This window comes from Mytilus californianus, unplaced genomic scaffold, assembly GCF_021869535.1.
Source record: "Mytilus californianus isolate M0D057914Y unplaced genomic scaffold, xbMytCali1.0.p SCAF_4, whole genome shotgun sequence".
NCBI lineage: Eukaryota > Metazoa > Mollusca > Bivalvia > Mytilida > Mytilidae > Mytilus > Mytilus californianus.
In genome coordinates, this window is record NW_026262690.1 from 118,905,470 (window position 1) to 118,931,350 (window position 25,881).

The following is a 25,881-nucleotide window of genomic DNA, read 5'->3' on the forward strand; positions in this document are numbered from 1 at the left end:
TGAAAGAATTTAAATTATCTATTTACCACAATAACTGACTCGACAGCTGCTTCATTTTCCATATCTTTAACAGGTACATGTATATATTAAAAGGTTATGCATATTGTTGTCAGTTATAACTCGAGATATATATACAAGTAATATTTTTGTTCCAAATTTTGTTCCCTTCTATCTTCAAACCAATCTTACCAAAAATATAAAAAGTGAAATTACACAACTACGTATCAGTGCTCATTGTTTAAATATAGAACGGGGTAGATATAATAAACCCAAAATTCCAAGAGAACAACGTTTTTGCAAATTTTGCACTGAAGTAGAGACTGAAGAACATTTTTTGATATCTTGTGATAAATATAAAGATATAAGGCAAACTTTTTTCCAATCTTATGGTTTAGATTTAAAAGATTTGGGTAATGATTATTTTTCAGTTTCTAAACTTTTAAATCCACAAAATATTACTGAATGTAAATATTTATACAAATTTATTAGAGATGCATTAGAAATAAGAAACAATTCTTAAAAATATGGGTACAACTGTATTATTTTATATATATATATATATTACATGTGAAACTTTGAAATGTTGTTTTGTATATTATTATATGATTTGTAATGGAGAACACTAATGTAATATTAGTTATCTTAATAAAGAATCTGAATCTGAATCTGAAGTATGTAAATTTGTCCTCAATAATATATTAACCTGTAAGTTGCTTCATTATTTTTTTTTTTGCGCGTTAATGTCATCGTTTAACTGGACATTGCCGTTTTTACACACAAAATACCATTGACAAGCTGGAAAACACATTTATTATTTTACAGTTACTATTATCCCATAAAGAAATTACGATTATCAAACAAGAAAAATGCCATCGAATTACGATGATCATCCCGAATTTTTCGACGGCAATTTTCTAAGCGCTTACACAATTATAGTGCACCGTTACGATTCAAATATGATGTAATGGTATAGAAAAACCTTGCAGCTGAGTAACTCTTGACAACAACGGGCTACATTTGAGAAAAATTACTGAAAAGATTTTACCTATTTCTGCCGTCGCCATATTGGGATCGTCGTAATTCCAGTTACGATTATCAGTTTAACACCAGTGTGAAGGGAAATATTGTAAGACACATGTAGATAGTTTTATCATAAAAATCTACAATAAGATACAATACGGCTTTTCCGTAGTTTTTACATAGTTTTATAGTAAAGTTCAAAATTACCGAATTACAGCTATAAATTGTTTTATTGTCGATATTAATTCATGGCGTAATTTCAAAGTGCTTTGTCGAATTCATTAGTTCGTCAGTTCTCGTCTCATTTTAGTTTGTGGCTTTATATTTAGGTTATGAATGAATGTAATTGTTTTCCGAATTTGTTGAAATATTTGTATATGTTGAAATAAATATGTATTTGCAGTTAATAAAAGTGGTATCAAAGTCACTGTCTGATATTAGCCATCACGATAATTTGGTGTATGTCCGGTTCACTGTGACAAATGCAGCCTTCAGAGAGAGAAATGACCTAGTTTTGGTGCCACGGTTTTTCTTAGTTTAGAGTTGTTGGAGAATCTGTCCCGTACTTGAATTTATTTGGATAACAGTTCATCAAGATATCTACTCGGCGGCACGATAATCCAAAAGTATACAGCGCTGTTGAGGTATATAGTGAAAAAGTTGTAAACAATTTCCGGAGTTGGATTGAAAACATATAATGGCATATTGGTAATGAATGTTTAGAAAATATTCATATTTTGCGCAAACCAATGGAGTGTATTAATTTGGTGAATGTTTAATTTTACACCGATAACAAAAGGAAATATAAATTCATTCATTTATATATTGTGTTGTGTCGATAACGTTCCAGTTGAGTAGCTATATAGTACATATTTTCGTTGTGTGTTTATAATCATCACAGATGTCAATTTCATTACACATTCCGCGGTGGATTCGACTGGTTTTGATATCAACGAAGTAAACAATAGTGTATTGAACCCAGACAGTATTTTATTAGATTGGAACTGATATTTAAATAATTTAAGAATAACAATCATAATAATTAACATGAATTACCTAGAAATATTTGATTACAAGTATTATATATTATTTATCTTGTTGAGTATTACATATATATTTGTTTTAAGATGTCATAATTTATCTTATTACTTATATTTTTCAGTTTGCATTTTTGTGTGCATTGTTGCATGAACACCTGGTGCTTGCACTGTCAGATTTCACATGCACGTTAGATCATTTGACGGTAAGTTGACATTTTCATCATCATCATTTTCATTATTTGTCTTGTCTATCTTATGTGTCTGTTTACGTTTTGTATTGTGTTCCGTTTTATACATTGAGTATTCTGCTTTGATTATGGCTGATGGAAACACATCTGTTACCGAAGCTGAGGGTAATATTAAAGGTCATGAACTTATATGACAGAGACTGATAATGCAAAAATGATAGCATTTTTGTCTAAACATGGTAAATATAAAGTGCTTACTAATGAGGAGTATGACTTATATCTTATGGTAACCCGTTGATTAAGAAAGAAGGAAGCATACCGACAGGGTATACTACTAGTACTCTGAAACCACCTACTGATAAGCTTCCGTCCAGACCACCACCCTCCCCCCCTCCCCCTTTCAGAAAGACTATCACGATTTTTCAGGTCTAAATGATCAGGTGAAACCGAAAGTTAGTTTTAATTTGGGAAATCACACTCATGACGTTACTGGTAATACACCAACGTACCAAAGACCACGGTTACCGATTTTCTATGGGGATGCAAAGAGTGAAGCTTCATCTGACGTGTGGAAATTTGAAGTTAAATGTTTGCTCCGAGAAAACTTGTACCCGGAGTTAATCATAGTACAGTGTATGAGAAATTCTTTGAAAAATCAAGCCCGTAATATCCTGCTTACTCTTCCTGAGTCTGCTACTCCACATAATATTCTAGAAAAATTAGAAGGTATTTACGGAAATGTCTATTCAAATGAGACACTTTTTATACTGAGAAGCAGAAGAGGGTCAATCAGTGGCGGATTACGGTATGAAATTAGAGGGTATATTACAGAAAGCATATGATAAAGGTAAATTAACTTCAGAAGTTAGAGATGATATGTTGAGAACAAAGTTTTGGTCAGGTATCAGGGATTCTGCACTGACAAATGCTACTAGATACAAATATGACACTTTCAAAAACTTTGATGAATTAAGGAAAGAGGTAAGAGCAATTGAACTAGAGCTTCAAATTTTGGTTGCTTCTAAGCCTACAACTACTGTCACACATCAACCAGTTACTGCTGCATCAGATATGAATGTACTTATACAGAAATTAGATGCATTTAATAAAAGGCTAGATAATTTCGAAGGTGAGTTGAAGAAAGTTAAAGATTCTCAAGGTGATGATCAACAGAATAAACAAAACAATAAACCACAAGGTTCAGGTAATTATTGGAATAATAGAGGTACACAGAGAGGTAGATATAATAATTATAGAGGTAATGGAAGGGGCTGTAATAATTATAGAGGAGGTAACAGAGGACAGTCAGGAACAGATAACAAATTTCAGAATCACAATCAGAATTTAAACTTCGGCTAGTCTCTGTCGCAGGGCAGACTAGAGACTTAGAAAGTAAGTATAGCCCTATATTTAAATCAGAATTAAGTAAGACTAAATCTTTGTTAGATAGAATGGTAGGTATGGAGAATCAGTCAATTATACAGGTTAATTCGATGAAGTGTAAAGCTTTGATTGATAGTGGTTCGATGATTTCAACAGTTTCTGATCATGTTTTGAAGTTGATGAAACCTGTCCCCGTAGTTAAAGATTTGGATGAATTTGAGTTATCAGTCAGTGTTGCTGGTGGTTCGAAACTGCCGTATATTGGTTATGTTGAGGTCGAGGTCCAGATACCTTTTCTTCATGGCGAGTCTTTCTATGTTCCTATGTTGGTTGTTCCTAGGTCTGATTATACAGATAAAGTACCGGTTATAGTTGGTACAAACATTTTACGGTTAGGTATGGAGTTAGTACACTGTCTTGATGATGATATTTCGATACCAAAACAGTGGGATGTTGCCTTTTCGTCAGTCCAGGAGTGGTGCGTTCTTCCAATAAACGACCGTTTAAACTGTTTCCTTCATCAGTAATGACCATATCTGGAATAGTGAAGCTAAAAGGTGACGCAAATACTGAGACTTTAGTAACCGAGAACCGCTCTATTTTGAGTGAGTTGTCAGATCAGGTGGTTGTCTGTCGCAGAGTAGTATCAGTCAAAGGTAGCGGTAAACAGAGAGTACCTGTTAGGATTTGTAATATAACAGCAAAGCCTGTTGTTATCAAACCTAAAACAGTCCTTTGTGAGTTAAGTGGAGTTACTGTTGTACGTGATGGTTTTAATGAACATACATTGTCAGATACTGAGACAATTAATGGAGGTAAGGAGAGTCTTGAAGAACTTGGTATTAACGTCAGAGAGGACTTGCCTGACAGTACAAAAGTACAATTAAAAGGTTTGTTAACTAAGTGGAAGTCGATCTTTTCTACAGGACCAACGGATCTAGGGTTCACTACATTAGTGGAACATGAGATTAAATTAACAGACAACATTCCTTTTAAGGAACCATATCGACGCATACCACCGTCATTGTACGAAGAGGTCCGTGAACATTTGAAGGAAATGTTGGAAGCAGGGGCCATAAAAGAATCTTCTAGTCCCTACTCTTCCAATGTTGAAATTGTGAGGAAACCAGATGGAAGTCTTCGATTCTGTCTTGATTTTAGGAAATTGAACAAGAAGACTATTCGTGATGCCCAAAGTCTTCCACGAATAGATGAGACACTAGATTGTTTGACAGGAAGTAAGTATTTTAGTAAAATTGACCTTAGGTCGGCCTATTGGCAGTGTTACCTTAAAGAGTCTGATCGTTATAAGACTGCATTTAGTCTCGGTCCTCTAGGTTTTTATGAGTAACACAGGCTAGCTTTTGGGTTAACCAATGCTTGTGCGACATTTCAGCGTCTCATGGAGAGATACATGGGTGAGATACATCTGAGAGAATGCCTAATATATCTGGATGATATAGTGATTTTTTCTAAGACAGCTGAAGAGCATATGAAAAGACTAGAGTCTGTATTCAGTAGATTAAAGAAGCATGGCCTAAACTAAAAGGAAGTAAGTGTGAGTTCTTTAGGAGAGAAATTAAATACCTGGGATTTATTGTCTCTGAAGAGGGAATTAAAACAGACCAAGAAAAGGTAAAGGCGGTACGAAACTGGCCAGAAATAAAGAATGTCAGAGGTCTCAGACGATTTTTAGGATTCACATACAGGAAGTTCGTACGAGATTATGCTAAAATAGTAAGACCACTAAATGATCTTCTGGTAGGACACCAAACAAACAAGAAACAGAAATCTAAGAAGAAGAATAAACCCAAGCCAATGAAGTGGAAATGGGGCGATGAACAGCAAGCTGCCAGAGAAAAGCTGATAGAGGTATTGACTAGTCCCCCTATTCTGGCTTTTGCCGATTATAGTCTACCATTCATTTTGAATATAGACGTCAGTGGTGATGGATTAGGCGCCATACTTTATCAACGCCAGAATGGTATCGAAAGGGTAATAGCATATGCTAGTAGAGCGCTACGTGCTGCGGAGAAGCTGTATCCGGCCCATAAACGAGAGTTTCTCACTTTGAAAAGGGCGGTTTCTGATAAATTTCGAGACTATCTTTATGGAAATAAGTTTGAAGTCCGCACGGATAATAATCCGCTTACTTATGTCTTGGGTATAGCCAAATAAGACGCTACATCCCAGAGATGGATAGCAGAGTTAGCAGATTATGATTTTAGTTTGGTATATAGGAGTGGTAAGTCGAACGTTGACGCCGACAGTTTGTCAATGATTGATTATGACCATCAGGAATTATTTAGCGATGCTGTTAAAGCTATATGCGAGGCTATTTTAGTTTCTTCCAGCTGTCCACCCGCTGAGAGCATTTGTATGTCTCAAACTCTGGAAGGTATAGTCGATAAGGATGACCCCGAGCTAGATACCTTTTCAGACATTTCTTGGATTGTAGAGCAGAAGAAAGACGAAGATATAGCGAGGGCACTTGAATTAAAAAAAGCAGGACATAAACCTACGAAGAGAGAAATTGGTAAGCAACCTTTAGGTACACGCAAGTTACTTTACGACTGGGATAAATTAGTAATTAAGAAAGAAGTCCTCTATACGGTAAGTAAACTTAACGATGAGACTATATATCAGCTTATTTTACCAGCTGCTTACAGGGATATTGCTTTGAGAGGTTTACATGACGATGCTGGTCACCAAGGCAGGGATCGTACTCTATATCTTGTCTATTCCAGATTTTATTGGCCTGGAATGAATAAGGACGTAGAAGGTAAGGTGGCGACTTGTCGCAACTGCATACTAAGGAAAACTAAGAGTAGTAGATTTGCTGAACTAGTAAGTATAGAGACAAGTCAACCATTGGAGATGATTTGTATAGATTTTCTCTGTTTAGAACAATCAAAGGGAGGTTATGAAAATATACTCGTAATAACTGATCATTTTACAAGGTATGCCCAGGCAATTCCTACACGGAATCAGACAGTCCAGACTACGGCTAGATGCCTTTGGGAGTTCTTCATTCAACATTATTCCTTTCCCGCACGTATACATAGCGACCAAGGCAGAAACTTTGAGTCCAGAGTCATTAGTGAGCTATGTTAAATTGCCGGTATAAAGAAATCAAGGACAACCCCAGCTCACCCAAGTGGAAACGGTCAGTGCGAAAGGTTTAACTCCACACTTTAAAGCATGCTTGGAACCTTGAACGACGAACAGAAGTCAGATTGGAAAAGTTACGTCCCGCCTTTAGTACATGCCTATAATGCTACAAAGCACGAGAGTACGGGATACAGCCCTCATTTTTTAATGTCTGGGTGGCATCCTCGTCTCCCGATCGACGCTTTTCTAGGCGTTGATAGAGACGTATCTCAAGGTAAGAGTCATGAATCGTATGCTAGTCAGTAAGAAATGAGATTGCAGTATGCTTACAAGACAGCGGCAAAAGTTACAGAGAAAGCTAGCAGGAGACATAAAACCAGGTATGATTTAAAGGTGAGAAATTCAGTTTTGAAGAAGGGAGATAGAGTTCTTCTCAAGAACATACATATAAAAGGTAGACAAAAGCTAGCATACCGTTGGAATAGAGAGCCTTTCATTGTAGTATCTCAACCTGATAATAATATCCCCGTTTATGTGATAAAACCTGAGTATGGTAAAAGTAAGTCGAAGACCAAGACAGTGCATAGGAATCTACTGTTACCCATTTATTCTTTGCCAACCGAAGAGTTGGTACATCACAGTAAGAAAGAAAGAAATAGTAAGTGCACAAGTGAATCCAATAGAGTCGACGATGAGTCACAGATTGTAGAATCTGTAAAAGATACGGAATGTACAGGAAGTATTCATGAGTATTCAGATGAGTCCGATTCTGATTCTGATTATGCTTTAATGCCTTTTGTACAACCAGGTCAGTACAAGGCCATACCAAGTAGTTCTCTTAATCCCTCGGCTGAAGAGTTTAGTCCATTGAGTCCAATAGCTTCGGAATCCCAAAGGAATCAAACTCATGACTCAGATATTCAAAATTTGAGTAATGGAACAGGTAATGCAAGTTCTACATATGGAACACTTACGGGTCTCTCGAGTCGACATATTGATGAGACACTTAATACTAGTAGTAGATTAACGCATGAGCAATCCTCATTAATTGCTCAGAATTCAGATATTTTCAACGAGGTAAGTAGCGTTCCAGAAAGTATACATGTACCTGTAGAACAGTTCAATGAACCGGTTTTACGTCGCACATCTAGACAGTCTAGGAAGCCAGATCGCTATGGTGATTATTTGTATTTTTAGGGAAAGTACTTATTTTTGTTTATTTTTGTTTTTACATTTCCTTGTATATTGCTGTTTTCTTTGAAGTTTTTTGCTCGATAATCTTGATATGCACAGGCGGTGGCCACCTGAGCATATTGAGAGGTCGATCGGAAAGTTTGATAAATTAACAGTGTTAGTACATAGACGTATTGTTTTACATTCCAGGTATGTATAGTAGTTCTTACATTTTTGCGTCAAGTCGTGGTAGTAGCATGAGCCAGGTAGATTGTAAGCAGGTTAACATTATTCCTGGTGGTACTTATGATAGGTTGAATAGTTTGGCTGAAAAACGACTTCATAATATCGTTCATCCTAAGATAGTATATTTTGTTGCCGGGATTCCAGATATATGTTCTTTGGTGCGTATCAAGAACGAAAAATATGAAGAATCATATCTTTATTTAGAGAAGGATCATGTTGCACTTATACAAGAAGCTATGTCAGATGTTGAGAAACGTATGAAAAATATAGGATGTGAAGTTGTTTTCGCAACTATAACAACAATGAGTTTCCAGAAATGGAACACTCACAGGAAATTTATTGGTAAAACTGTCCGCCTGAAATATGAGTCTGATTACGAGAGAATGCAGGAACAATTAAATATAATTTTACACTCAGTGAATACATATATTGTACAGAGGAACTTAGAAAATGATGTTGTAACCCCTTTCTTACACGCTTTTGTTCATAAGAGGTGTAAAAGTAAAATTCGTTATATTTATTCAATGTTAGTTGATGGAGTACATCCTACTCAGTCATTGAGTGCCTCATGGGCACGTCATATGGAAGCCACGATGGATAAAATGAGCGGAATTTATAAATATTTTGTATAGGGTATTTGCCGATATACATTCTACGATAATTCAGGGATGAATTTTTTTTTTGGTGGGGGAATATGTCACCGTCGTATTTATGTGTACAATTAAATGTTGGTTTGTCATTCATCAGTTCATTTATTTCATTAATTCAATTTTCTGTTTCATCATACTCATTATGACGTTTGACTGAGACTGACGACATTTCTAATACACGTCACTGCACAATTTCATATACACGTCACTACACACCTGAACGATTTAAATAGAATAAAATATAATTGCACGCACGCGGGAAAAATAAATGTACGCCTTATATATATAGATATTTAGTATTTCATTAACTGAATAACTGCCTTTCTGTGTGGATGCTTAAATGCTAAAGCAATATTTGCAGGTTAGTTAATTTTGTTATTTGAAAAGTTTTATTTACAGTTTCTCGATAGAATTTCATTCATTAAATGTTATATGGAAATATTATGATTGTTTTATCATAAAAATCTACAATAAGATACAATACGGCTTTTCCGTACTTTTTACATATTTTTATAGTAAAGTTCAAAATTACTGAATTACAGCTATAAATTGTTTTATTGGCGATATTAATTCACGGCGTAATTTTAAAGTGCTTTGTCGAATTCATTAGTCCGTCAGTTCTCGTCTCATTTTAGTTTGTGGCTTTATATTTAAGTTATGAATGAATGTAATTGTTTTCCGAATTTGTTGAAATATTTGTATATGTTGAAATAAATATGTATTTGCAGTTAATAAAAGTGGTATCAAAGTCACTGTCTGATATTAGCCATCACGATAACTTGGTGTATGTCCGGTTCACTGTGACATATCTTTTATTTTTTGTTTGTTTGTTGTGATTGTTTAAACGGACATAGAGCTCATGTTTTCAAATACTTATTATACATCCTTGTCTATCAATTTTTGGCAAAATATGAGTACATGTTTTGGATATGAGTATTTAATGATCGGACATACAGCTCATGTATTCAAGTACTTGTTAATCGAAACAAAAAATGTTTTTTTTTTATATCTTTTATCTTCTTTTGTTAGCTGAATCGTGCTGCTCAATTCGTAGTTTTCTGTGTCTGGTTTTGTTTTCGTGAATTCTCGTAATTTGTTTGTTGTGATTGTTTTGATCGGACATATAGCTCATGTATTCAAGTACTTTAAAATACGGATGTCAAGTTGGTTCAATATTCAACATTCAACATTCAACATTCAATTTAAAAAAAAAAAATTTTAAGCATTCATTTTCAACATTCAACATTCGTTTTCAACATTCGATTTTTAACTTTCAACATTCGTTTTCAACATTCAATATTCGTCTCCAACATTCGATTTTCAACATTCAACATTCATTTTCAAAATTCAACATTCGTTTTCAACATTCAACTTTCGTTTTCAACATTCAACATTCGTTTTCAACATTCGTTTTCAACATTCGATTTTCAACATTCAACATTCGTTTTCATCATTTCAACATTCGTTTTCAACATTCAATATTCGTTTTTCAACATTCAACATCCGTTTTCAACATTCAACATTCGTTTCAACATTCAACATTCGAATTTTAACGAAGTCTAAGAAAATATCTGAGCTTCCAAACGAGACATCATACATATTCAAAATTACGATATGGACTGGAATGGAAGACAATGCTACCATTGTCGCCTACCTGAAATGAATTACACATATTGACCCACCTAAGTACTTTTGTATTTAAATGTTTCAAAGCAACAAGAATATTATACTGATTGATATTATAGTCTTAGATGCATGATTTTTTGTATTATTTGTTATTGGCTTTGAACTAGCTACCAGTAACTGCGAGTACTCTCAGATCTTTACTTGGTGTTTCTTTGTTGTGGGAATGTATAAGAACAGTGCCACGTACACTCTGTTTTTGTTAGATGTATTTCTGCTATGTATCGATCTGATGAGGTAAGCTATTTCAACTGATTTGTATACTTTGTCCTTAAGTTGTACTGTTACATAACTGTCCAGGTTAGTGGGATGGTCGGCGCATTTTCAAACTAGTTCAACCCCGCCACATTCTGTATGAGCCTGTCCAAAGTCAGGATCCTGTAATTCAGTGGTTGTCGTTTAATGATGTATATCATATTTGTTTTCCGTCCATTTTTGTACATAAATCAGGCCGTTAGTTTTCTTGTTTGAATTGTTTTATTTTTGTCATTTCGGGGCCTTTTATAACTGACTATGTGGTATGGTTTACTCATTGTTGAAGGCCGTATGGTGACTTATGGTCTTCTTTTTTTTTATACAGTAACTACGTTCTCTCTAGTGTAGACCTAATAATATTAGTTACATAGTGTGCTAGTAACCGAATACGATGTATGTAGAATTTAATGTCCCATATTTATAGTATTAAGTTCCCAATACACCGTGCAACGAATTTATCTCATCCCTTACAGAACTTAAATGTTTGCAGCAGGTCTGCAGCAGACTTGCAGCAGGTTTGCTGCAAACAAAAAGCTTGCAGGAACCCTTTGAATAATGTTTGCAGAAGTTTGCAGCTAGCTGCGAACCTCCTGCAAACATTGCAGCGTTTTGCTGCAAGCTTGCGGCAAGTTTGCAGAAACAATTATGTTTGCAGTAAGATCGCAGGAAAAACCAGAATATAAGGGATGTTCGCAGCTAGATTGCAGAAATCTTTGACAATTATATATGTTTGCAAGAGCATTGCAAGAATTACATAAAATGACTGAGCATGCCTATTGGTAACTTCCTGGAAGATAAAGATTTGAAATTTGAAAATGTTGATGGTGTTTGAATCATGTTATATTTGAGTATTCAGGGAGCATATTAGGTTGGAAATTAAAAGTTTAGTTTTCGAAGACATTACTTGTAAGTACAAATTGTTCGCAGAAGTCTAAACATATGAAATTCGTCCCCTTCACAAATACCTGCATGATCGCGAACTTGAAGGTTTGAAAAAACATTTTCAAACTGTGGAAGTAACAAATATACAGTACTCTCAAGTATGTTTGGAGATTATAACATATGAAAAATATGTTGTTATAGTTCAAGTTAAATTATGTGACAATATCAATTAAATAGCTGTACAAAATAATTGTATTTCTAAATACGTCATGCACGTACTTGAGCAACAAAAAAACTTTAAATTAATTTCTCAAAGGTATAAACTTTTGCTATGATAATTTTGCAAATGATAAAGTATTTGAATTATTATATGTTTGTATGTAACCTAACTTTTTCAGAATTCGCTGTGTAATTAATATAGATATTGTGATGTGTACACAACATGACATTGGTTAACTGTATAATGTATGTAGTTCCTGCAAGTCTGCAGCAAACACACAGGAGAAATATTAATTTGAATATAAATGTTTGCCGCAGGTCTGCAGCAAACACGCAGCAGGTCTGCTGCAAACACGAAGGTAAAATATTAATTTGCATAAAAATGTTTGCTGCATGTCTGCCGCAAACACTCATTTGCATATAAATGTTTGCAACAGGTCTGCAGCAAACACTCATTTGCATGGTAAATTCTTTGCAGCAGACCTGCAGCGTATTTGCAGCAAACATGCTGCAAATACACACTCTGTGTTCGCTGCAAGTCTGCAGCAAGTTCGCAGCAGACCTGCAGCAACTATTTGCAGGAGGCTGATTTTTTCAGTAAGGGATTGACTACCTTAACATGCGGTATTTAGACTAATGGCCTATCAAAGTGACCAAGTCCTCAATACTTAGTATTGAGAACCAACTTCCATTGGTCTATACAAATAAACTGTTATCACAGAGATATGTCTTGTAATTTTGGTTATGCAAATGTTGAAATTATAAAATAGCAATACTTTAACGTGTTACATAAGTTATGCAAATATTCAAAGTCAATGATCCATGACTGAGGTACATGGCTAAACAATCTCCATGTAGAATGAGATGTGCCAATGCTAATACAACTGCATAACAAATACCATTGACTTATTATAAGTAGTTTTCTTTAAACAAACCTAAACACAAACATTAATTTGTAAACTATGTAAAAGTTTCAAAGTCAATGAACCATGAAGAGGGGGAGGGACTATATAATCTCCATGGAAACAATACTTTGAAATGCCAATAAATTTGCATACCAAATATCATCGACTTAACATTAGCAGTTCATCTTAAACTAATCTAATCACATGTAAACTAAGCAAAAGTTTCAAAGTCAATAGACCATGACTGAGGGGGCGGGAACAAATATTCTCCATGAAAATGAGATGTGCTGACGCTTAAACAACTGAATACCAATTAACATTGGCCTACCACTAATGGTTCCCCTTGAACTGACCTAATCACAAACTAATACATGTTAATTAAGCAAAATTTTCAAAGTCAATAGACCATGACTAAGGGGGCGGAACCAAATAATTTCAATGGAAATGAGATATGCCAATGCTTATACAACTGCATACCAAATATCATTGACCCACCACTAGTGGTTCCCCATAAACTGACAGAATCACAAACTAATACATGTAAAATAAGCAAAAGTTTCAAAGTCAATAGACCATGACTGAGGGGGCAAGGCCAAATAATCTCCATGGAAATTAGATGTGCCAATGCTAATACAACTGCATACCAAATATGATTGACCTGCCACTTGTGGTTCACCATAAACTAGACCCTAATCACAAACTAATACATTGTTGACGCCGCCGCCGACGCCGATGACAGAATACCTATGTCTCGCTTTTTGACTCCGTCAAGGCGAGACAAAAAATGCCAACAATAACAACTTGTTTGCTTTAAATGTGTTTTATGAATTTATTTCAATCGTTCATCATCAATTTCTTCGTCTGTTAAAACACCTTTCAGATCTTTACTCAACACCGTGTTGATTTTACAAAAGGACATAACACCACTATCAACCGTGCATTGAAATAAACCACAACAATAACCCCATATGAAATATACACGGTATCCACGCGGTTGCTTTATACCAATCATATTCGTAGAAATGTATAGGAGGTAATACGATAATGACAATTATGTTCTCACTACTAAAGACCTTATAATACGTATCAAGCTATGACTACTGTTGACCTTATGATAAATCTCATATTCTCACTATTGTAGACCTAATAATGACTATCCTTTTCTCATAATTCTTATGATGACTTTCATGTTCTCACTATCATTGACCTTTAAATGACTATCCTTTTCTCACTACTGTAGACCTGATAATGACTATAATTATGTTCTACTGTAGACCTGATAATGACTTTTATGTTCTACTGTAGACCTGTAATTGATTATTATATTCTACTGTAGACCTAATAATATCTATCGCATACTCACTGTAGACCGAACATAGTCTACCATGTTCTCACGAATGTACACGTTATAATGTCTATCATGCTCTTACTACTAATGACCTTATAATGATTCGTAGTGACATCAGGTCAGGTGATAATATTAACGGTACGAATTTTACTGCACAATTTGCACAACTTTAGTTGAGAAAGGTGATCAACGAATGTAACACTACAAACTGCTCAGAGTCTAAAATGAACATATTTTGTGCTCGACCAGTAAAGTCGAGCACAGATTTTACTCGACTAGGCTCAACATTATCTCGACAGTACTTAACTGTACTTAACTGTACTTGATTTGGGTCTCAACTTTACTTAATAAGTCTGATTCAGTACTTGATAATCATAATCTTGGTGTAGTCTGAAATGGTCTCGACCAAGGCTTGACCGATCTCGACCTGTCTCAACCAGTCTCCACTCAGTCTCGATAAGTCTCGACCTGTCTCGACTAGTCTTGACCTTCAAATTTAGTCTTGACTGGTCTGAGTCAGCCCATCTAACTAAATTAAATATTGATCTTACAAAATTCCAGGTTATTTGGTAGTTTGGTTCATTGCTGTGAAATTAAAGAATTTAATTAGAAATGTAATAGGTGAATAAAGCTAGAATTTTCAGTTTTGATTAAATTCAGATAGTCATCTTTAATTATTTCTATAACTTTTTCAAATCAACTTGGATTTTCATAAAACTCTACAGCTATCTCCGTTATACATTGAACTTACAGAATGCCAGGTTGTTTGGTAGTTTGATTTATTGCTGTCAAATTTGAGGATTTAATTAATAGGTAAAAAAAGCTAGAATTTTCATTCGGACTGAATTCAGATCCTCAATTTTAAATTTGTTTATTACTTTTTCAAATTAACTTGGAATTTCATAAAATTATACAGCTATCTCAGTTATATATTGATCTTACTGAATCCCAGGTCGTTTGGTGTATTGCTGTCAAATTTAAGGATTTAATTAATCTAGGTCAAAAAAAGCTAGAATTTGCAGTTCGGCCTAAATTCAGATAGTCATCTTTAATTTTTTTATAATTTTTTCAAATCAACTTGGATTTTCATCAAACTATACAGCTATCTCAATTATATATTGATCTTATAGAATGCCAGGTTGTTTGGTACTTTGGTTTATTGCTGTCAAATTTAAGCATTTAATTGATAGGTAATTAAATAAGCTAGAATTTTCAGTTCAGACTGTTTTCAGATAGTCACCTTTAAATTTGTTTATTACTTTTTAAAATTAACTTGGATTTTCATAAAACTATACAGCTATCTCAGTTGTATATTGATCTTACTGAATCCCTGGTTGTTATGTTGTTTGGCATATTGCTGTCAAATTTAAGGATTTAATTAATCAAGGTAAAAAAAGCTAGAATTTTCATTTGGGACTAAATTCAGATAGTCATGTTTAAATTTTTTAATAACTATTTCAAAGCAACTTAGATTTTCATCAAACTATACAGCTATCTCCATTATATATTTATCTTACAAAATACCAGGTTATTTGGTAATTTGGTTTATTGCTGTCAAATTTAAATATTTAAATTATAGGTATCTATCTGAATTTAGTAAAAACTGAAAATTTTAGCTTTTTTATACCTATTAACTCAGTCCTTAAATTTGACAGGAATACACAAAAATACAAAAACAACCTGGCATTCTGTATGAAAAATATTTAATAAAGATAGCTGAAAAGTTTGATGAAAATCCAAGGTAATTTGAAAAAGTTATTAAAAAATTTAACGGTGACTAACAGAATTCAGAAAACATAATGAGAACTAAAAATTTTAACTGTTAAAATAAATTCCTTTTTAACTGACATGACAACAGCAACAATAAAATAAAGATATATATAAAAACAGATTTTTACATCCTTACATGATTCTCAGATTGATCAAATAGAGATAGTTAAATCAAATTATCTTATATAATAATTTTGTTATATTAATTTTAAAGTTTTAAAGTTTTGTTAAAAAAAAAATTCTTTTACCTAAAAACCACACCTATACTGAGGGTAATTAAACCTTATTAAGGTGCTTCTTGTTTGGCATGTGTTTTTTTTTAAACTTGATTTTCCTAAATTCCTAAAAAAAAAACTACATATGTTTCATGGTTACATTCAATAGTTATATGATTATCTTTTTGATGAGGTTTACAACAGCCAACAAAATCACTGAAATTGTTTAACCTTATATTAGAAATACATCTATTATTATAATTTGGGATATAGTATATATGTTACAGTGAATTTGTAAAATCCCTGAAATTTCAGGGATTTTGTATAATAACTGAACTGATTAGTGATTTTATAAAATCCCTGATTTTGACTAGGGATTTTACAAAATCACTAAAATAATTAAGATCTTTTTTACAGATTCCCTGATTAAATTCAGTGAATTTGTAAAAAAGGTGATTCTTTTTTATTTAAAAATTCTTATAAAAAAGCCTACTGCAGTTACACTCAAAGAGTTTGAGGTTAAATTAGCCTTAAATATTAATACTAAATGAGCAATTTTCATCAAACAACTGACATACTGTAGAAAAATGACTCAGGTAGATATGTCTCTAAATCAAGACAAATTTACTCACAAAAGTTAATTCTTATAGTTGAGGAAAATAAAAATGAAACGTATTACCAGGAAAAAATAAGAGATTTAAAATCTGTATCAATTAACAATTGCATATCTGTTCGACAGGCGTTAAATTGTCTTCCATTTGTGATGGTCAAGATTTTTTTCAAATGTGGATGTTCTGGAAAGAATCAATGTGAACGAAATATGCTTCTGTCGAAAATCAGGGTAATTGTGTAACAGTTGATGCCACCCAAACTTGTCATGCAAAAATAAGTAAATTGTAGTTTAAAATTCAGTTCATATTCCTATTATTTATAACCACTGTACAATAGACTTTAGGTTTGTACTCCATCCGTCTGTCTGTCTTTCCATCCGTCAGTCCAGCAAATTAGTTTTCCACATTTTTTATCATGCTTGAAGATATTCATTTGATATGTGATGTATTGTTTTATCAAGAAAAGTTAGAGATCATGTTTGAATTTTGTTCGGGTCTGACGATTTAATGCAGAGTTATTGTCCTCGAAGTTAAAAATTCATTCAAATAATCAGTTTTCCGCATTTTATTTGGTCATGCTTAAAGATATTGATTTGACGATTGATTTATATTTTTATCATGACTAGTTACAGATTCGTTTCACTATTGGTCCAGTCTAATAATTTTGTGTAGAGCTATGGTCCTTAGACTTAGAAAATTCACTAAAAAAATCAGTTTTCCTCACTTTTTTTCGTCATGCTTGATTATATTGACAGAAGTTAATTTGACTTGAATTTTGTTATATAGTTTACACCATGACAAGTTATAGATCAAGTTAGAATTTTATGCCAGTACAGTAACTGATAAGGGACTATTTTGTATTTTGGTGTATTGCTGTGAAATTTAAGGACTTAGTTAATAGGTAAAAAAGGCTAAAATTTTCAAATAGATACCTATAGTTTAAATATTTAAATTTGACAGCAAAAAATCAAAAAACCAAATAACCTGGTATTTTGTAAGATAAATATATAATGGAGATATCTGTAGATTTTGATGAAAATCCAAGATGCTTTGAAATAGTTATAAAAGAATTTAAACATGACTATCTGAATTTAGTCCGAACTGAAAATTCTAGCTTTTTTACCTAGATTAATTAAATCCTTAAATTTGACAGCAATATGCCAAACAGCATAACAACCTGGGATTCAGTAAGATCAATATACAACTGAGATAGCTGTATAGTTTTATGAAAATCCAAGTTGATTTGAAAAAGTAATAAACAAATTTAAAGGTGACTATCTGAATTCAGTCTGAACTGAAAATTCTAGCTTATTTAATTACTTATCAATTAAATGCTTTAATTTGACAGCAATAAACTAAAGAACCAAACAATCTGGCATTCTATAAGATCAATATATAATTGAGATAGCTGTATAGTTTGATGAAAATCCAAGTTGATTTAAAAAAGTTATAAAAAAATTTAAAGATGACTATCTGAATTTAGTCCGAACTGCAAATTCTAGCTTTTTTGACCTAGATTAATTAAATCCTTAAATTTGACAGCAATACACCAAACTACATAACGACCTGCAATTCAGTAAGATCAATATACAACTGAGATAGCTGTATAGTTTTATTAAAATCCAAGTTAATTTGAAAAAGTAATAAACAAATTTAAAGTTGACTATCTGAATTCAGTCCGACTGACAATTATAGCTTTTTTTACCTATTGATTAAATCCTAAAATTTGACAGCAATAAATCTAGCTACCAAACAACCTGTTATTCTGTAAGATCAATGTATAATTGAGATAGCTGTAGAGTTTTATGAAAATCAAAGTTGATTTGAAAAAGTTACAGAAATAATTAAAGATGACTATCTGAATTAAATCATAACTGAAAATTCTAGTTTTTTTTACCTATTACATTTCTAATTAAATTCTTTAATTTCACAGCAATGAACCAAACTACCAAATAACCTGGAATTTTGTAAGATCAATATTCAATTTAGTTAGATGGGCTGATTCAGACCAGTCAAGGCTACATTTGTAGGTCAAGACTGGTCAAGACAGGTGGAGACTGGTCGAGCCTTGGTCGAGACCATTTCAGACTACACCAAGATTATCATGTACTGAATCAGACTTATTAAGTAAAATCGAGACCCAAGTCGAGTACAGTTAAGCATTGTCGAGATAATGTGGAGTCTAGTCGAGTAAAATCTGTGCTGGACTTTACTGGTCGAGCACAAAATATGGTCTTTTCAGACTCTGAGCAGTTTGTAGTGTAAGTGTTCTACGATGTTGAAATTTCCCATAGGCTTGTTTGAGAAAACTTTGACAAAACCACGAAATCAAGTGTCCACGAAAATTCAATATTTCCTCTATCACCTGAAAATTGATACACACGAACATATTTGTATTCACAGTATTGAGAAATCCAAAACATAATACAAACTTGGAAGAGATATCCAAACCTTAAAGATGAAAGTAAACAAACAATTTCTTCTGTTGAAATATAATTAGCAAATTATCTTCATTTAATTTGTAAAAACATCAATACAAACTACAAATTATTTATTGAGTCAATTATGGTGCCCATTTATGAGCATAACAATCAATCATCAGAACACATAAATACATTAAACAAAAATAAAATCTATGATTAACCTTTATTAACTTTGATAAGTTAGAATGAGAAGACAAAAATGACATAAGGAAACAAAGCATAAACAAAAAGAATGAATTAATCGAAATTTTCCAAAGTTGAGGAACTAATTTTTAGATAATATGTTTTGTCAAGAAAAAAAGAACCTTTTCATACAATATTTTTATAAATTTATTAAAAATATTTATTTTTTTCAATTTTTAGTCAAGTTAAGCATTATTTAGTTGGATGGAAACTAACACAAAAATTTAATATAGTTAGTATTCCTGAACGTTACTTTGTTCAAATTACATATTGTGACCATTGATTTGATTTACATTTAGAGTACTGCCAAATCTTTTTTAATGAGATCATGTAAACAATAGTGGCATATTTAGTCTTTCTCCATAATCATAAATCACTTAACAAAAGAAATATATTGTATAAAACTAGTAATGTATCTCTATAATAGAACTATATGTTTTATATTTGTGCATTTCACTTACGATAAGTAAATATTCTAATCTTTTTAACTTGTCTATTCAAAAGAACATATCTTTTAAACTAGTAATATCTAGATACAATATGTTTCATATGTGCATTTCATCGACTATAAATAAATATTCTTATCAAGTATAGCTTGTCTATCAACATAAATGCAGCTTTATAATAAAAGCATATGTGATAACTATACTATATCAACATATTATTCTTTACAATAAAAACATATCTCTCTACTATGGTAACATACCTAATTACAGTTGTCTATCAAAAAATGTTAAACATATCTAATTTTTTCATCATAGTACAATGTCCCTTTTACTATTACATGTATTGTTGCACAGTTATAGCAATTTTTTTTATCATAGTACAATGTCCCTTTAACTTAAATTTCTTGTCATAAAATTTGTATTTTGTAAATAGTTGTAACCGATTTAAATATACATATCACTAAAAGGTTAAGCAATATCAGCAATAACTAGTATGTCTCTTGAAAAAAAGGTAGAATATCAAATATTCAATATACTAGTAACAGGTATTAAAATATACCACACACAAGTTTAAATATAAACATAGCATTACTAATAGGCTTTAATTGTTTCAACTTTAATTTCAAACTATTTTCTGACTGGAATCTTGATGAATCATGGCAATTATATCATTGTAACCACTTGCATAGGCAATTATTGAAACTGACTGAACCCTGCAGTCACATTTATTACAGTGTGCTCCTCTGTCTAACAACATTTTAACTATTTAAGTATGACCATGTTCACAAGCCGCCATTAAAGGTGATCTGTCATCTTCATCACATTTATTGTAGTCTGCTCCTCTGTCTAACAACATCTTTACTATTTCTGTATGACCATGTTTACAAGCCTTCATTACAAGTGACTCACCCCACCTGTCACATTTATTGTAGTCTGCGCCTTTGTATAACAACAACTTTACTATTTCTATATAACCACGTTTACAAGCCTGCAAGACAAGTGACGAACCATCATAATAACATGTATTAAAGTCTTCTCCTCTGTCTAACAACACCTTACCATTTCTGTATGACCATGTTCACAAGCCTCCATTAAAGATGATATGCCATCTTTATCACATTTATTAAAGTCTACTCCACTGTCTAACAACATCTTTACTATTTCTGTATGACTATTTTCACAAGTCTTTATTACAGCTGATATACCATATTTTTCACATTTATTAAAGTATACTCCTCTGTCTAACAAAATCTTCACTATTTCTGTATGACCATGTTTACAAGCCTTCATTTCAGGTGAAATACCATACTCATCACATTTATTAAAGTCTACTCCAACATCTTTACTATTTCTGTATGACCTTGTTTACAAGCCTTCATTACAGATGACTCACCCCACCTGTCACATTTATTGTAGTCTGCTCCTCTGTCTAACAACATCTTTACTATTTCTGTGTGACCATGTTCACATGCCATCATTACAGCAGACTGACCCCGACTGTTACATTTATGACAGTCTGCTCCTCTGTCTAAAAACAACTTTACCATTTCTCTATGACCATGTTTACAAGCCATCATTATAAGTGACTGGCCCCCCCAGGAACATTCATTACAGTCTACTCCTTTGTCTAACAACATCTTTACTATTTCTATATGCCCACGTTTACAAACCTCCATTACAGGTGACTGATCCAACCTGTCACATTTATTAAAGTCTGCTCCTCTGTCTAACAGCATTTTTACTAGTTCTATATAACTACGCTTACAAGCCTGCAAGACAAGTGACGAACCATCATAACAACATGTATTAAAGTCTGCTCCTCTGTCTAACAACAAATTTACCATTTCTGTATGACCATGATCACAAGCCTTCATTACAGGTGATTGATCCAACTTGTTTAATTTATTACTGTTTGCACCTCTGTCTAACAACAACTTGACTATTTCTATATGACCATCTCCAACAGCACACATTACTGGCGAATTACCATCATCATCACATTTATTGTAGTCTGCACCTTTGTCTAACAACAACTTTACTATTACTGTATGACCAAGTTCACAAGCCTTCATCAAAGGTGACTGACCCAATCTGTTACTTTTATTACAGTCTGCTCCTCTGTCTAACAGCATCTTTACGCTTTCTATATGACTTTGTTTACAAGCCTTCATTACAGGTGTCTGACCCCACCTGTCACATTTGTTACAGTCTGCTCCTCTGTCTAACAACAACTTTACTATTTCTATATGATCATCTCCAAAAGCATACATTACAGGTGAATTACCGTCATCATCACATATATTACAGTCTGCTCCTCTGTCTAACAACAATTTCACTATTTCTATATGACCATAATCACAAGCCTTCATAACAGGAGATTGACCCCTCCTGTTACATTTATGACTGTCTGCTCCTCTGTCTAACAACAACTTTACTATTTCTATATGACCATCTCCAAAAGCATATATTAAAGTAGAATTACCTTGATCATCACATTTATTACAGTCTGCTCCTTTGTCTAACAACAATTTCACTATTTCTCTATGACCATATTCACAAGCCTTCATTACAAGTGAATGACCCATCGAGTCACATGCATTACAGTGTGCTCCTTTGTCTAACAAAATCATTAATATTTCTGTATAACCACGTTGACAAGCCTTCAAGACGAGAGACGAACAATTATGATCAGATTCTGCTCCTCTCTCTAACAACATCTTTACCATTTCTGTGTGACCATGATTACAAGCAATCATTATTGGTGTCTGATTATTATTTGTACATATGTTTGCCAGTCGTCTCTGGTAAGATATATCTAGTGTATAAAAATAGCAGAGAAATTTCTGTGTGAACAGAGGCATCTTCATATTTATGTTACTGAATACATCTTGAATTTTTCCATTTGACCAGTCATCAATCAATCTCTGTATGTACATCAGATGATATTTTGTAGGTATAATAGTGATAAACTGATCCATGTCGTCCTTTCTTTCTATTACAAATCGTTCCTTGATTAAACCACTGTCTGCATTCTTTATCAAACAACAGATTATTTTTTGTCCAAAGATCTTAGCAAAAAAGTCAAATATTTTATCATGTAAAATTTTGTACTTGTTTTGTTCTTTCTTTATATATGTATGTGTGAGTGATTCTAGTTCATCCTGTAATACAAGTCGTGATGTTCCCCTGTCTAATCTGCATGCCTCACATGTGTTCTCTATAATAGTCCTGGTTTCTTTATTTATCTCTTCTATAAATATTTCTTCCTTTAATTTGTTGTTAAACATGACACATAAAGCCAAAGCACAGTATTTAGCGTGAAGCCCTTTCTTCAGAAACTTATTAATCTCTGCTTCATAAATTGAATACGGATTCTGAAAGAAATCTGTAATAATAAGTTCAGGATTATCATGGTAAAATTTACATAAAAGAGGAAAACAGTCATAAAGATCATAAAAGTCACTTATCTCGGAGGCTTTTGCTTTGAGATACAACTTAGCTATTGATTTTTTTTCATTTTTTAACAAGCAAATGTTCCTTGATAACATGTTGCATACACATGACTTAAAAACTGATAAAGAATCAAACTTATCATCTTGGTACACTTGTAACCGACATGCTGCAAGTATTTTTGTTTGTTTTTGATTAAGATTTTGTTTTATATCCTCCATGATTGGTTCCCAACTTTTTATGTCACTCTGGTCAAGTGAAAAGTTTCCACAAAAATCATCAACAACAAACAAAATTTTCTTATTTGGATTGTAAAACCTCAGAATGTCACCTGGCTCTGTGACTATAAGTACATCATATCCTTCTTCTACCATCCGTAAAGCCACGTGTCGGAGTGTTGCTGTCTTTCCTACACCAGAACTAGCCGTTATAGTTACACAACTGTTTTCCTTTATACATTTGAGTACATACTGGGCAGCTCTTGTATTTATAAACATCGTATCATCATTGTCCTTCCATTCTTTAAATGTATCATTAATTCTTGCTGTAATATAAATAAAGAAATATTGTATCCTTACTAACACAGAAATATCTGGATAACATACTGTCGATTCATTATTATTCGCGGGATTCCTGTTTTCTACTGCTGTATTACTATGTGTGTATAATTATATGGGAATGATTTGTTTCTTGTAATCCAACGTTTTCCTGATTACTTCTATAACCTTCTTAAACATTCATTCTTATCATTATTTATTTTATGTTTGAATGTTGTGAGTTTGCATATAGTGTTGGAATATTTTTAACTTTGCGATACTTAACAATGACACAATTTTGCTGTTTATAATTTCTCTCTTTCCAACATAATTCCAATTACAAAATCCTTTATTTCATTTTACGTATTGTTTAATTGATACACAATACTATAAAGTTGACAAATGCCAGCCTTAAGAAACTAGAGGCTCAAAGACCCTGTGTTACTTATGAAGGTCAATGTGCATCTTCAACAATGGACACTCTCCAATATTGTGAACTAGAATAGAATTTATGACAAAATGTCTTTTTTGTTGATCTGGTAGTGCTGAAATGTTCGTCTGTTTATTACAGTCTATTTTCTTTAATGTTTGCGCAAACACAAAAGGGTAAACAAAATCATCATTAAACATGTATAACGGAATCACTCTGATAAATGAGAAGATTTTTTTAAAGTTAACAGACGACGAGGTAAAAGGGACGCCAAGTAATGAGAAAGTTACAAATCAAGCATCTACCATAACAGTTTAAAATATTGCGCTATGCAAAACCATAAAGGTACAAACAGCCTCAAAAAGCTGACGTAATATACTTACTCGATAACAATATTACCAGATTTTACATTCTGATTAATTTGAAAATCCAAAAGTTTCTACCTCTTACCAACCAAGAGTCCTATAAATATTGATCTTCAAGATATGAACCTGACCTCACTGTGTTAACCTCTGACATTTCATGCTATCAAATTCACCTCCCTGTTGTCTTCTTTCATTGAAAGGTATTTAGATGACTTCCAAGTATTGATTTCTCTCAAACTACTTACCTGATCTCTCGTGTTGATAACCTCTAACATAAAAAGTTATCAACATGACAACCTTTACTAACATCTACCCAAGAAATATAGATTATATCACTGCATCGAGTTTGATACGATATTTATCCACTCGAGACAGTTTAAAAATTTTCAAATTTAAAACGCGAGGCTCGCCGAGCGTTTTTAATATTTAAAATTTAACTGTTTAGAGTGGATAAATATCGTATCACACGAGATTTGGTGGTGGAATCTGTTTCTCAGAGGATTTTAGACGATATACAGACAACCTTAATTCTTCTTTTCAAACGACCTGCAATACAGATGTGTTCTTTCTACGTGACGTCTCAGGCATGGTCGCCTTTTTTCATGACCTCACAATAGGAATTTCAGAGGAAAACAAGAAAATTTGACGTCATAATGGAATTTTGACCAATGAAGAACTGAGATCAAACGAACCACTATTTGATTAAATAAAAATAATCAACAGGTCAGGAAAGGGATAAATCGAGTAAGAATTAGAGAAATCAAACAATCAACAATAGAGATGGTTAATCACATTCCCTGTAGGAATCAATTAAAATCTGATCTCCAAAGATATTGAGTAGATGTACCCCCAGTCTCTTCAAACTGTTTACCTCTTATATTCCATGGTACAGTATCCTTTTGTGAAGTCTTTATTGTTTCCATTTCTTTTGTTACTTTCCTATGGTCATCCTTTAATATCTCATGGGATTTCTTTACTTCTGTATGGTGTTCTTGTAGTAGTTCATGAGATTTTATCAGACTTTCAAATGATTCTTTTAGTTCCCGGATTTCATTGTTGGAACGTTTGATGTCTATCATTATTTCTTGGTTGGTCTGATCTAGAGGTCTGGTTTTCAAATGATCACACTCCTGCTTCATTTGCTGTCTACCCAATCTATCTATGGCCTGTAAGATATACCATATTATTTTGAAGTTATTTTATTACTTCTTTTTCTTTTGTTATTCTTGATAACTTGAATAAAAATTGCAGGTTCAAAAGGGAGTCTCTTTAACTCTTGCAATACTTGG

The 25,881-nt window shown here is 33.0% G+C and overlaps 2 protein-coding genes and 1 long non-coding RNA gene across 3 annotated transcripts in view; 1 reads left to right on the forward strand and 2 right to left on the reverse strand.

Annotated features, from left to right (window-relative positions):
- The window catches only part of LOC127737205 (uncharacterized), a 544,729-nt gene that overhangs the window by 55,736 nt on the left and 463,112 nt on the right, over positions 1–25,881 (reverse strand). The window lies entirely within an intron of this gene.
- Positions 1,583–8,722, forward strand: LOC127699218 (uncharacterized). Its single transcript, XR_007981133.1, has 3 exons — positions 1,583–1,664; positions 2,183–2,263; positions 8,126–8,722. It is a non-coding gene; the product is annotated as an uncharacterized LOC127699218 (long non-coding RNA).
- LOC127699188 (uncharacterized) lies at positions 20,606–25,844 on the reverse strand. Its single transcript, XM_052202941.1, has 3 exons — positions 25,464–25,844; positions 21,482–23,805; positions 20,606–20,897 (listed from the first exon to the last, which is right to left on the reverse strand). Exons 1-3 carry the CDS (start codon positions 25,729–25,731, stop codon positions 20,856–20,858), a joined length of 2,634 nt encoding a protein of 877 aa, XP_052058901.1. The 5' UTR covers positions 25,732–25,844; the 3' UTR covers positions 20,606–20,855.

Excerpts from the sequence above, each read along its gene's own strand:
- LOC127699188 (XM_052202941.1), bottom strand. The coding sequence starts at position 25,731 with ATGAAGCAGGAGTGTGATCATTTGAAAACCAGACCTCTAGATCAGACC. Across the intron at positions 23,806-25,463 it reads TGTACCATGGAATATAAGAG|CAAGAATTAATGATACATTT; the intron begins GTAAACAGTTTG and ends TTTATATTACAG. Across the intron at positions 20,898-21,481 it reads ATCAGTCACCTGTAATGGAG|GCTTGTGAACATGGTCATAC; the intron begins GTTTGTAAACGT and ends TCTTTAATGGAG.